This window comes from Hemicordylus capensis, chromosome 3 (assembly GCF_027244095.1).
Source record: "Hemicordylus capensis ecotype Gifberg chromosome 3, rHemCap1.1.pri, whole genome shotgun sequence".
Lineage (NCBI taxonomy): Eukaryota > Metazoa > Chordata > Lepidosauria > Squamata > Cordylidae > Hemicordylus > Hemicordylus capensis.
This window is the reverse complement of record NC_069659.1, coordinates 194,249,640-194,261,826: the sequence shown is the minus strand read 5'-3', so window position 1 is coordinate 194,261,826 and position 12,187 is coordinate 194,249,640. Positions and strand designations below refer to the sequence as shown.

At 44.8% G+C, this 12,187-nt stretch overlaps 1 protein-coding gene across 2 annotated transcripts in view; it reads right to left on the bottom strand.

Annotated features, from left to right (window-relative positions):
- Positions 1 to 4,592: 4,592 nt before the first annotated feature.
- Positions 4,593 to 12,187, bottom strand: part of COG3 (component of oligomeric golgi complex 3) — a 115,020-nt gene continuing 107,425 nt past the window's right edge. For both annotated transcript variants that reach the window (XM_053305637.1, XM_053305636.1), the window contains exon 23: positions 4,593 to 6,091. In XM_053305637.1, the coding sequence (XP_053161612.1) occupies positions 6,062 to 6,091 (30 nt within the window). In that variant the 3' untranslated portion in view covers positions 4,593 to 6,061. The remainder of the gene's footprint in view (positions 6,092 to 12,187) is intronic.

Below are 12,187 nucleotides of genomic sequence, written 5' to 3'. Positions count from 1 at the left end.
GTGGCCTCCCAGATCCAGACAGTCTTGGAGGAAACAGATTATCTAGACCCATTTGAAACTGGCTTTCGGGCAGGCTATGGGGTGGAGACTGCTGTGGCTGGCCTGATGGATGATCTACAATTGGGAATTGACAGAGGAAATGTGACTCAGTATCAAAAGCCACCGAGAGGTCCAAAAAGGACCAACTATCAGCCATAGTATCCTTCTGGAGTGTCTGAGGGGGTTGGGAGTGGGAGGCACTGCTTTGCGGTGGTTCTGTTCTTACCTCTTGGGCAGGTTCCAGATGGTATCCCTTGGAGACTATTCTTCAAAATCTGAACTTTTGTATGGTGTCCCTCAGGGCTCCGTATTGTCTCTGATGTTGTTTAACATCTACAATGAAATCACTGGAAGAGATCATTAGGAGAATTGGTGCAGGGTGCTATCAGTATGCTGCTAAAACCCACATCTATTTCTCCACGTCAACTCATCGGTAAAGGACATAACCTCCCTAAAGGCCTTCTTGGAGACAGTGATGGGCTGGATGAGGGATAACAAACAGACTGAATCCAGATAAGATGGAGGTCTTCATTGTGCGGGGTCGAAACTGGGGAGATTTTATTTAATTAATTTTATTTATTTATTTATTTGATTTCTAAACTGCTCTTCCAAAAATGACTCGGGGTGGTTTACACAGATAAATAATAAATCAATATATTATTATTATTTCTTGTTTACACAGTCAGACAGGTGTTATTGACTGGTTTGTTTTATCCAGACATTGAGTCCTTCCCAAGGACTTGGGATGGCTGAATTTTATTGTCAATGTTGTTACGGTTATAGGTATTGTCACAGAATATAGGCTGTTCCCAGTAAAGCTGCTTTTTGTAATTGGCTGGTGGTGATTTCTGTGGCCCCTATGGTGTTGAGGTGCTCTTCAAGGTCTTTTGGAACTGCACCCAGGGCTCCAATTACCACTGGGATTATTTTGGTCTTTTTCTGCCAAAGCCTTTCAATTTCATTTTGTAGATCTTTGTATTTTGTGATTTTTTTCTATTTCTTTTTCTTCTATTCTGCTATCCCCTAGTATTATTATTATTAATTCAATTTCTATACCGCCCTTCCAAAAAAGGCTCAGGGCAGTTTACATAGACAAATAACAAACAAATAAGATGAAACCCTGTCCCCAAAGGGCTCACATTCTAAAAAGAAACATAAGATAGACACCAGCAACACCAGTTACTCTCCCCCTGTTAAATAAAGAGAATCACCATGGTCAAAGGTGCCTCTTTGCCCAGTTAGCAGGGATTAAGATGGAGATGAGTTTGATCTGCCTGTTCTGGATGGAGTCACACTTCCCCAGAAGGAACAGGTACACAGTTTGGGAGTGCTGCTGGATCCAAGCCTCTCCCTGATATCCCAGGTTGAGGCAGTGGCCATAAGTGCCTTCTATCAGCTTTGGCTGATACTGCCAGCTGCATCTGTTTCTTGAGATAAATGACCTCAGAACAGTGGTACATATGCTGGTTATCTCCAGACTGGATTACTGCAATGCACTCTATGTGGGGCTGCCCTTGTGTGTAGTCCAGAAACTACAATTGGTACCGAATGTGGCAGCCAGGTTGGTCTCTGGGTCATCTCAGAAAGACCATCTCACTCCTATCTTAAAAGATCTGCACTAGCTGCCGATAAGTTTCTGGGCAAAATACAAGGTGCTGGTTATAACCTATAAAGCCTTAAACGGCTTGGGCCCTGGGTATTTAAGAGAACGCCATCTTTGTTATGAACCCCACCGTGATCATCAGGAGAGGTCCTTCTGCAGTTGCTACCGGCTCGTCTGGTGGGTACTCAGGGATGGGCCTTCTCCGCTGCTGCACCAAAGCTTTGGAACACGCTCTCTGCTGAAATAAGAGCCTCCCCATCTCTGACAACTTTAAAAGGTCTTTAAAGATGCATCTATTAACCCAGACTTTTAAGTAAATATTGTTTTAATAGTTTTAACATTGTTTTAAAACATTTTAAAATTTAAATTGTTGTAATGTTTTAACTTTTACTGTATCATTTATTTTGTTTTAACTGTTTTTTGTTGTCATTTATTTTAAACTAATGTATTAACCTTTTCTCTGTTTGTGTGTGTGTGTTGTAAACCACCCAGAGATGTGAGTTTTGGGTGGTATAAAAACATGTTAAATAAATAAATAATAAAGGAGCCTCAGTAACTTGCCTAGGGAGCAAGAGGTTGCTGGTTCGAATCCCCACTGGCATGTTTCCCAGACTATGGGAAGCACCTACATTGGGCAGCAGCGATATAGGAAGATGCTGAAAGGCATCATCTCATACTGCGCAGGAGGCGGCAATGGTAAACCCCTCCTGTATTCTACCAAAGACAACCACAGGGCTCTGTGGGCGCCAGGAGTTGACACCGACTCGATGGCACAACTTAACCAGATTCATGATCAGCCCCTAGTTCCATGTTCTCTTGGTGGAAGAATGAGAAAGCCAGGCTGCACAGTGTGACTGAGACATGAGTCGAAGTGGCAGGCAGCGTCCTAGCTTTGCCCAGGATCATATTAGCCTCAGCCAGCCTGAAGAGGGCATCCTTTTGCCTTTCTTTCCTCACAGCCCTCCTCAAATATTAATGACAACTGAAAAGCAACATACACACACACAGAAAGGTTGGTGGGTGTCCCAATGAATCTATCAAGGGGATCAGGAGGAAAAGGCCAGTGGAGTCTCTTGGTGTGTTTCAGAGATGCAGCTAGGGACTGTCACACTCCCGATCGAATGACTGGGGTGGGGGGGTCTGGCAGTAATGTGTGAAACTCCAAATTATTTTTGTTAATTATTCCAAGAATCAGATATGTAACATACATATTTCTGTTGGTTACTAGCCACATGCAGTTGTTTCCAGGGCTAACTAAAAAGCAGAGAACAGGGGACACTGACCAACCAGTGTTTGCTCCCCCTTCCTTCTCTGCACAGTTGCTCCCTTTTAAAGAAGTGTGTATGTGCGTGCGCGTGTGATCACATTAGCATGGGTAAATGAGTATTTCCCCCCATGCCAGCATTCCATATACAAGGATGATTTTGGGGGGGTTGGGGTGGTTGAGTTATAAACCAGCTCCAGTACTAACCTTGTGGTCCACATATTTATTGCCATCCAACATGCTATCATGCAGAAATCTACACATGGTCAATTTCCTTAAGTTCCTTTCACAAATCCTTTCCCAGTTATTTTAAGTGATCAGTGCAAATAAAAGTCACAGACAGGATTGACAGAGTCTTCTATCCTGCACTAAATAGGGACCTTGTGCAGTGTTGATGCCATAATCACCTGAACCAACGATGGGAGAGCATTCTTGCTCTGCCAGGGAAATGTGAATCTCTAAACAGGTTTTTCAAACAAACTACTTCACATAGGACCAAAAAAATGTGTGACATTAGCCAACAGCCAGAGGCTTAATGGAGCACTGTCCGCAGTTTCAACACCTGCAGTTTCACGTATCCATGGTTGGGCAATATAGACCCATGCTCCTGTACCAGGCACAGAACCCTTGTGTCCTAAAACATAAGAATAAAAACCAGCTTCCCTTCTTCAGGAGAGCATGGGGGAAGGCAGCACTTCTCTCTGACTGGGTGAACCACCACTTTCCCTATGAGGTACAGAGATATCTGGCCTCCAAGAACCTGACTTTCAGAGTCCTCCTGGTGCTTGACAATGCTCATGGCCATCGAGACCCTGCAGGTTGCACACCCGAACCTGGAGATTGCCTTCTTGCTGCCCAATACCACCCCACTGGACCTTCAGGAGGATGCTGGATCTCATGGAAGCTGATCCCTTTGTCAAGCAAGCAAAGGAACATCACATTTCAAAAGGTAGCCACACCACCAACACAGCTCCAGACAGTCATCGTAGGAAAGCAACACCTGCACTTCCCACAGCTTTGAGGAAGAGGTTGATGATGACAATGCTGGCAGCAGGTCTGCCTCTGAAGGGCCTCCTTCTGCTACCTGAGGCCAGAGACTGGAGAGATAGATGGTGTGCTGCTAATTCCAGCAATGGGGCATTGGAGTGAAGAAATTCCCGTGTGTGTTTACTTGATTTGGATTTAATTTTGTGCTGCCTTTTTGGCCAACCAGTCAGGCCAGGGGTTTGGGATGCTAAGTGTCGGATTTCGAGTGTGGGGTGGGGAAGCTTTATGAGAACGCGTTACTGGAGGAGCTGAAGACCATGGCTGGAGCACCTGGAGAGTGGGAGAGCTGAGGTGGCCAAGGTCCAGGGCTGTGCTCCATCCTTCTTTCTGCTTTTCTTATCTTTTCAGTGATTTTTTGGTCATTTTCCTGCGCTCTGGAACCTAATACCCCAATTCCCACTGACTTAAGGTTTCATTACTTGCAGTTCCACTTGTACTACTAAAAATACTACAAGATTTAGGAGACATCCCTACTGTAGTTAAAAGGAGATCCATCTGAGAAATATTTCTGCCTCTCCCCTTCTCTGCTGATTTTTTTTAAAAAAAAGACAACTTGTCTTTTATTAATTAGGCAGGCCTTCCTGAAGAGAGCATTTCTTTTTGTCCAGCCAGCCTCAATATAATGAAATCAAGCTATCGCAGAGTAAGAAAGCAAAGCTTTTATTAAAAAATACACACACATTAAAACAGGAACTCTAGTCAAATAATCTGTTTTAAATTATGTACACTATATTTATATGTGAATATAAACTGTACAGTTTTATACAACTCTGCAATTAGCACAAACATTGTATAATGAGATTACTGGGTAATTTTCTTCAAGATATTCTATTTTAGAAGTGAAAAGATTTAGTCACCAGATTTCAACCCCCTCAAGACATGTGATTAAAATACACCGTAACTTCATATAGTAATCATGTACTCATCTGCTTGGAAAACCTTATTAAAAGAAAATGTCTACAGAAGATATCACAACATAAAACAGATTTGTTTTGCATTGATAGCTCTTCTATTACCTAAGTTACTAATGGTTCAGTAGGTATCACTGGTCTCTGACAAAGGGTAGGCTGCTTGTGGTAACTCTGAACATTTACATGAATGATGCATAGCAAAGAAAAAAGAAGAGGGCGGAGGGAGGGGGGGAGAGAGAGAGAGAGAGAGAGAGAGAGAGAGAGAGAGAGAGAGAGAGAGAGAGAGACTTACTCTGTCCAAATCCAATGTATTGAGGAATAAAAGCAAAATCCTAACACAAGTCCCAAGTCTTCCACCATTTTAAAAATGTAGCAACTTAAGACATGAGATAAATATACCCCACCCTCTCTTTCAGCATGAAGAAGACTTTTTCTTCAAGTACGTAATTAGGTGTTAGCTTTTATTACTCAACACATTCAGTGGACATCACAACTCTTCCGTGGCCATCACTGTGGCTGCCTATTGGTACCGACTAGCCTCCTGTTTTCTGTGCTTTAAAAGCTTGCCATCTGAGCTTCTAAACAGATGACGTCAAACCAGTGCATGGTGCAAACCAAAAAGCATAATGTAACATTGCCACAAGCAAGAATATGACAAATAAGGCACAGTCAGGCTGAAGAATGATAACTCTGCCTCAAGAAACAAGTTCCAGGTCACAGAAGAACCTATAAAACCATTTCTAGCATCCACTGCATTGGTAGAAGGAGTGTACACATACTTTGGAAAGTTCCTGTTGGTCAACCATATCTAACTTTCTGTTCAAAAACACACTTAGTTCCAGACATTTAAAATTTGTGTTCTTGAATATAATTTTCAACACATCCCCTGAAAAAGCAGATATATGCTATATAGAAAATGGGGGTGGGGAGCGGGGATGGCAGGGAGAGAAGCTTTTCATTCCAGCAGATATTTTCATTCTAGGTAACTAGGTAGGTGGTGACAGCAGTAATAAGATCTGAAGCTTGTACTGAATGTTCAGCAGTTATTCTGCTTCAGCAAAAAGATGCACCAGCAGCACTGCAATCTTGGACAGAGGATGGCACAGAAAGTAGTTTGTCTTGCTTCGGTCTTTGCTATGACTTTGTCATGCTTGTCACGCAAAATTCAAAGAGGCTTTTCAGAGCTCAACGATCAGACTATTTGGTCATTGACAAAAGGAGATTGACCTGAAAAACAAAGCAGAAGAGATTCACTATTGTAGTAATCCAATGGGCAAACTGAGAATACAGCAGACCATGGGTCAGAATATATACCCAGAAAGAGAAGGGAGAAGGAAAATGACGCAGCACCAAAAGGCCAAGACAAAATAAAAATGGTGGCGGGGGTGGGGTGTGTGTTTGTATGTGTGTCCAAAAGATGCTGAGTATTAATCCATCCATTCATTGCCAGATGCCCTTCACATTAGCAGGAATATTCGCAACACATCAGACAATGAATGAAGAAAGAATGGATTTTCAGCATCTTTTCAGAATGGATTTCAGCATCTTTGGAAATTTTTCCTCTTCTTTTTGTCTCGCTTCAAAATATATACCCCAAGTACACAGGCTTATTGCCTGTTTTTCAACATAACCACTCTAGAGTCTAGAAAGAAGTGCAAACATCTTGCTTTTTCTTGGCACATTCAACAGTGCAGTCATTTCTTGTAGCTCTTTTCACCAGGATAACTGAATGTATTTCCACAGCAGCACCACATATGCACCTCTACAAAAGCCTGGGAATTGTGTTATGAAAGGGCTGCTGGTGCCTTGGATCCTCAGAGCAAACACTCTGTCAGTGGTCTAGCACCTAATCAATTTGGCCTCATGTCATGGAACTATCTCCTGCAGTTTGTTGCTTGTGTGGATTGGGCTATGTGTAATTAACTGAAAGGAAATACTTGCACGTGCACTTTTAAACAGACTCCTTCAATATTGAAGATGATTAGAGAAAATGAGGCAAAACCTTGCTTTTTCTTGTAAGCTTCTGTAAGAGACAAATTCCACCATAGAATTTTGCATGTATAGAATTGTTTGTTATTCTGTGCTGAGACCCCAACTAGAGTTTTTCTCACCACCTCCCTGCTCCTTACTCTTTGTTCAAATTTTGCCTCCTCAGATGATAACATCATTTGAATGAATGAATATGAGATTGTGGATTTGTTTGTGGGGGCGGGAGGGGAAGGTTGTACTTTGCGATTACCTAGGGCTACCAAATTTTGCATAAATAATTCTGCCACTGAAACAGCTGAATGCACTACTTTTTACACAAGAATATGGTGGGTCAAAGGTTTAAATCAGGAGTATCAGACTCAATTGGGTTGGGGGGCAAGACCCGACTCCATCACATGCTGGTGGCCGCACGCAGCCCCGCACCGTCAATCCCCCCCACCCCCCATCCCCCACCCCCCCTCCTCACTAATTGCCAGTATTTTCACTTGGGTGTTTTGTTGCTGATTCAAGCTTAGTATGTGTAAGACTAAAATTTATCATCTTTCCTTCCAAGTCTTCTCCTCCTTGCTTAATCTCAGTATCAGTTGACAATGTTATCCATCTTGTCGAGGAGAATTGGCTTTATCTTTCATTTCTTTCTCCCCTTTTTGGGTGCAGATCTGTATCTCTGCACTGTATATCTGCAAGGAGGACATCGGTCTGAGGAAGAGGGAAATGCTCCTTTAGAAGGGACTCCTTCCGTGGATGATGAGCCCATATCCTCTCGCACAGGGGATACTCCTCTGGGGGGTGGGGGGCTCCTTATAGTGGGTGATTTGATCATTAGAGGGATAGAGAGATGGGTTTGTGACCCGCGTGGTGACTGCATGGTGACTTGCCTGCCTGGTGCGAAGGTTGCGGACATCACACAGCGTCTAGACAGGCTCCTAAGCAGGGCTGGGGAGGAGACAGCTGTCATGGTGCACGTCGGCACCAACGATGTGGGGAAATGCAGTCAGGAGATCCTGGAAGCCAAATTTAGGCGGATAGGTAGCATTGTGAAGTACAGGACCCCCAAGGTAGCATTCTCAGAAATGTTACCTGTTCCACGCGCAGGTACAGTGAAACAGGCAGAGCTGAGGGGTCTCAATACGTGGATGAGACGTTGGTGCCGGGAGGAGGGGTTTAGATTTGTTCGGCACTGGGACACATTTTGGGGCAAGCAAGGCCTGTACAAAAGGGACGGGCTGCACTTGAACCAAGATGGAACCAGACTGCTGCGCTTAAAATCAAAAAGGTTGCAGAGCAGCTTTTAAAATGACACCTGGGGAACAGCCGATGGGAGCTGGGCAGTATCCCGTTTGGCAAAAGCCATCCTTTAAAGTGTGAGGCTGCAAAGAATTCAGATAAAACAGAAGGGGACAGAGCAGAACCGCATAAAGAGCAGACGGGAGCCTGTGCCAGCAGGTCAAAGAGTCAAAAGAATAGCATACATCAGGGGAGAGATTCAGCATATACAGTGAGGGAAATAGGTATTTGATCCCCTGCTGATTTTGTCCGTTTGCCCTCTGACACAGAAATGACCAGGCTATAATTGGAATGGTAGGTTTATTGTAGCTGTGAGAGACAGAACAACAACAAACAAACAAACCCTCAAAAGCCCAGTGCCCGAAAGTCAGCGATGGATTTGCAATGTAGTGAGGGAAATAAGTATTCGATCCCCTATCAACCAGCAAGATTTCAGGCTCCCAGGTCTTTTCACTATATGCAGGTAATGAGCTGAGATGAGGAACACCCTCTGTAAGGGAGTGCTCCTAATCCCAGCTTGTTACAGTACCTGTATAAAAGACACCTGTCCATAGAAGCAAGCAATCACTCAGCTTCCAAACTCACCACCATGCCCAAGACCAAAGAGCTGTCGAAGGATGTCAGGGACAAGGTTGTAGACCTGCACAAGGCTGGACTGGGCTACAAGACTATCGCCAAGCAGCTTGGTGAGAAGGTGACTACAGTTGGCACGATAACTCGCAAATGGAAGAAACACAAAATAACTGTCAATCTCCCTCGGTCTGGGGCTCCATGCAAGATCTCACCTCGTGGAGTTGCAATGATCATGAGAACGGTGACAAAGTAGCCCAGAACTACACGGGGGGAACTTGTCAATGATCTCAGGGCAGCTGGAACCATAGTCACCAAGAAAACAATTGGTAACACACTACGCCGTGAAGGACTGAAATCTTGCAGTGCCCACAAGTGCTCAAGGCAGCACATGTACAGGCCTGTCTGCAGTTTGCCAATGCACATCTGAATGATCCAGAGGAGAACTGGGCGAAAGTGTTGTGGTCAGATGAGACCAAAATCGAGATCTTTGGCATCCACTCAACTCGCCGTGTGTGGAGGAGGAGGAATGCTGCCTATAAGCCCAAGAACACCATCCCCACCGTCAAACATGGAGGTGGACACATTATGCTTTGGGGGTGTTTTTCTGCTAAGGGGACAGGACACCTTCACTGCATCGAAGGGACGATGGACAGGACCATGTACCGTCAGATCTTGGGTGAGCACCTCCTTCCCTCAGCCAGGGCATTGAGAATGGGTCGTGGATGGGTATTCCAGCATGACAATGACCCAAAACACACAGCCAAGGCAACAAAGGAATGGCTCAAGAAGAAGCACATGAAGGTCCTGGAGTGGCCCAGCCAGTCTCCAGACCTTAATCCCATAGAAAATCTGCGGAGGGAGCTGAAGGTTCGGGTTGCCAAACATCAGCCTCAAAACCTTTCTGACTTGGAGAGGATCTGCAAAGAGGAGTGGGACAACATCCCTCCTGGGTTGTATGCAAACCTGGTGGCCAACTACAAGAAAGGTCTGACCTCTGTGATTGCCAACAAGGGTTTTGCCACCAAGTACTAAGACATCTTTTGTGAAGGGATCGAATACTTATTTCCCTCGCTACAATGCAAATCCATCGCTGACTTTTGGGCACTGGGCTTTTGAGGGTTTGTTTGTTGTTATTCTGTCTCTCACAGCTATAATAAACCTACCATTCCAATTATAGCCTGGTCATTTCTGTGTCAGAGGGCAAACGGACAAAATCAGCAGGGGATCAAATACTTATTTCCCTCACTGTAGGTGCTTATATGCCAATGCCAGAAGCCTCCGAGCCAAGATGGGTGAGCTGGAGTGCTTGGTTGCTAACGAAGAAATAGATATATTGGGCATAACAGAAACATGGTGGAACAGTGAGAACCGGTGGGACACTGTAATCCCTGGGTATAAACTCTATAGAAAGGACAGGGAGGGGCGCCTTGGAGGAGGGGTAGCACTGTATGTTAAAGAAGGGATAGAATCCAACAAGCTAGAAAACCTAGGTGGACTGGAGTCCTCCACAGAAACCCTGTGGGTGACTATACAAGGCTGGAATGGGAACATGCTACTGGGGACGTGCTATCGCCCTCCGGATCAAAATGCCGACAGTGACTGGGAGTTGCAGGAAGAAATCAGGGAGGCGTCAAGGAGAGGCAGGGCTGTAATTATGGGTGACTTCAGTTACCCATACATAGACTGGCTAAATTCACATTTAGGTCAGGACAAAGAGGTCAAATTTCTAGATATGCTAAATGACTGTGTGCTAGAACAGTTGGTCATGGAACTGACCAGAGAGAAGGCGACCTTGGATCTAGTTCTGAGTGAGACCCAGGACCTGGTGCGTGATGTCAGTGTCATCGACCCTTTAGGTAATTATGGGTGACTTCAGTTACCCACACATAGACTGGGTAAATTCACATTTAGGTCAGGACAAAGAGGTCAAATTTCTAGATATGCTAAATGACTGTGTGCTAGAACAGTTGGTCATGGAACTGACCAGAGAGAAGGCGACCTTGGATCTAGTTCTGAGTGAGACCCAGGACCTGGTGCGTGATGTCAGTGTCATCGACCCTTTAGGGAACAGTGACCACAGTGCCATCAAATTCAGCATACATGCGGGGAGAGAATCACCAAGGATGTCTAACACGGACATTTTGAATTTCAGAAGAGGAAACTTCTCCAAAATGAGGAGTATGGTGAAAAGAAAGCTGAAAGGGACAATCAGGAGAGTCACTTCGCTCCAGAGTGCATGGCGTTTACTCAAAACCACAATATTAGAAGCCCAGTTAGATTGTATACCCAAAAGGAGGAAAGATACCACTAAGTCCAGGAGGATGCCAGCATGGCTAATGAGTACCGTCAAGGAAGCCATAAAAGGGAAGAAGACTTCCTTCCAAAATTGGAAGGCCTGCCCAAATGAAGAGAACAGAAAGGAATACAAACTCTGGCAAAAGAAATGCAAGGTGACAATAAGGGAGGCAAAAAGAGAGTTTGAGGAACATTTAGCCAAAAGTATCAAGGGGAATAACAAAAACCTCTTTAAGTACATCAGAAGCAGGAAACCTGCCAGGGAGGCAGTTGGACCATTAGACAATGAGGGAGTGAAAGGGATTATTAAGGAGGATTTGGAGACTGCAGAGAAGTTGAATGAGTTATTTGCGTCTGTCTTCATGGCAGAGGCTACTGAGCATATACCTGTTCCTGAACCAGGCTTTTTAGGGATTGAGGCTAGAGAGCTGAGTCAGATAGAAGTGACAAGGGATGATGTTCTAAACTGTCTGGAAAAACTGAAAGCTAACAAATCACCAGGGCCGGATGGCATGCATCCAAGAGTCCTCGAACTCAAATGTGAAATTGCCAACCTCCTTGCTAAAATATTTAACTTATCCCTGAAATCGGGCTCTGTACCAGAGGACTGGAGAGTTGCAAATGTAACACCGATTTTCAAAAAGGGATCCAGGGGCGATCCCGGAAATTACAGGCCGGTTAGCCTAACGTCCGTTACAGGCAAATTGATAGAAAGCATCCTCAAGGATAAAATTGTAAAGCACCTAGAAGAACAGGCCCTGCTGGGAGTGAGCCAGCATGGCTTCCGCAAAGGTAAATCTTGCCTCACCAACCTTTTGGACTTCTTTGAGAGTGTCAACGAGTGTGTGGATCAAGGTGATCCAGTTGACATAGTCTACCTGGACTTCCAAAAAGCTTTTGACAAAGTTCCTCATCAAAGACTCCTGAGGAAACTCAGCAAAAGGGTCATTGGATGAATGGCACTGGAATGAAGTGATCCTGGAGATTTGATGCCCAGTGCGGTTCGTGTCCGATCCCAACTGATTTAAAACCAGCTGCCTGTTGCGGCCAAGGCACCTTGAGAGGGAACACCATTTCCCTCTTGCATTGGTGGGGCATTGTGGTCCCTTGGCCCCCTATAACCTTCTGGTCTGCACCGCCGGTGGAAGATGGCTGTCCCCTTTATCACCTTGCTGGGCA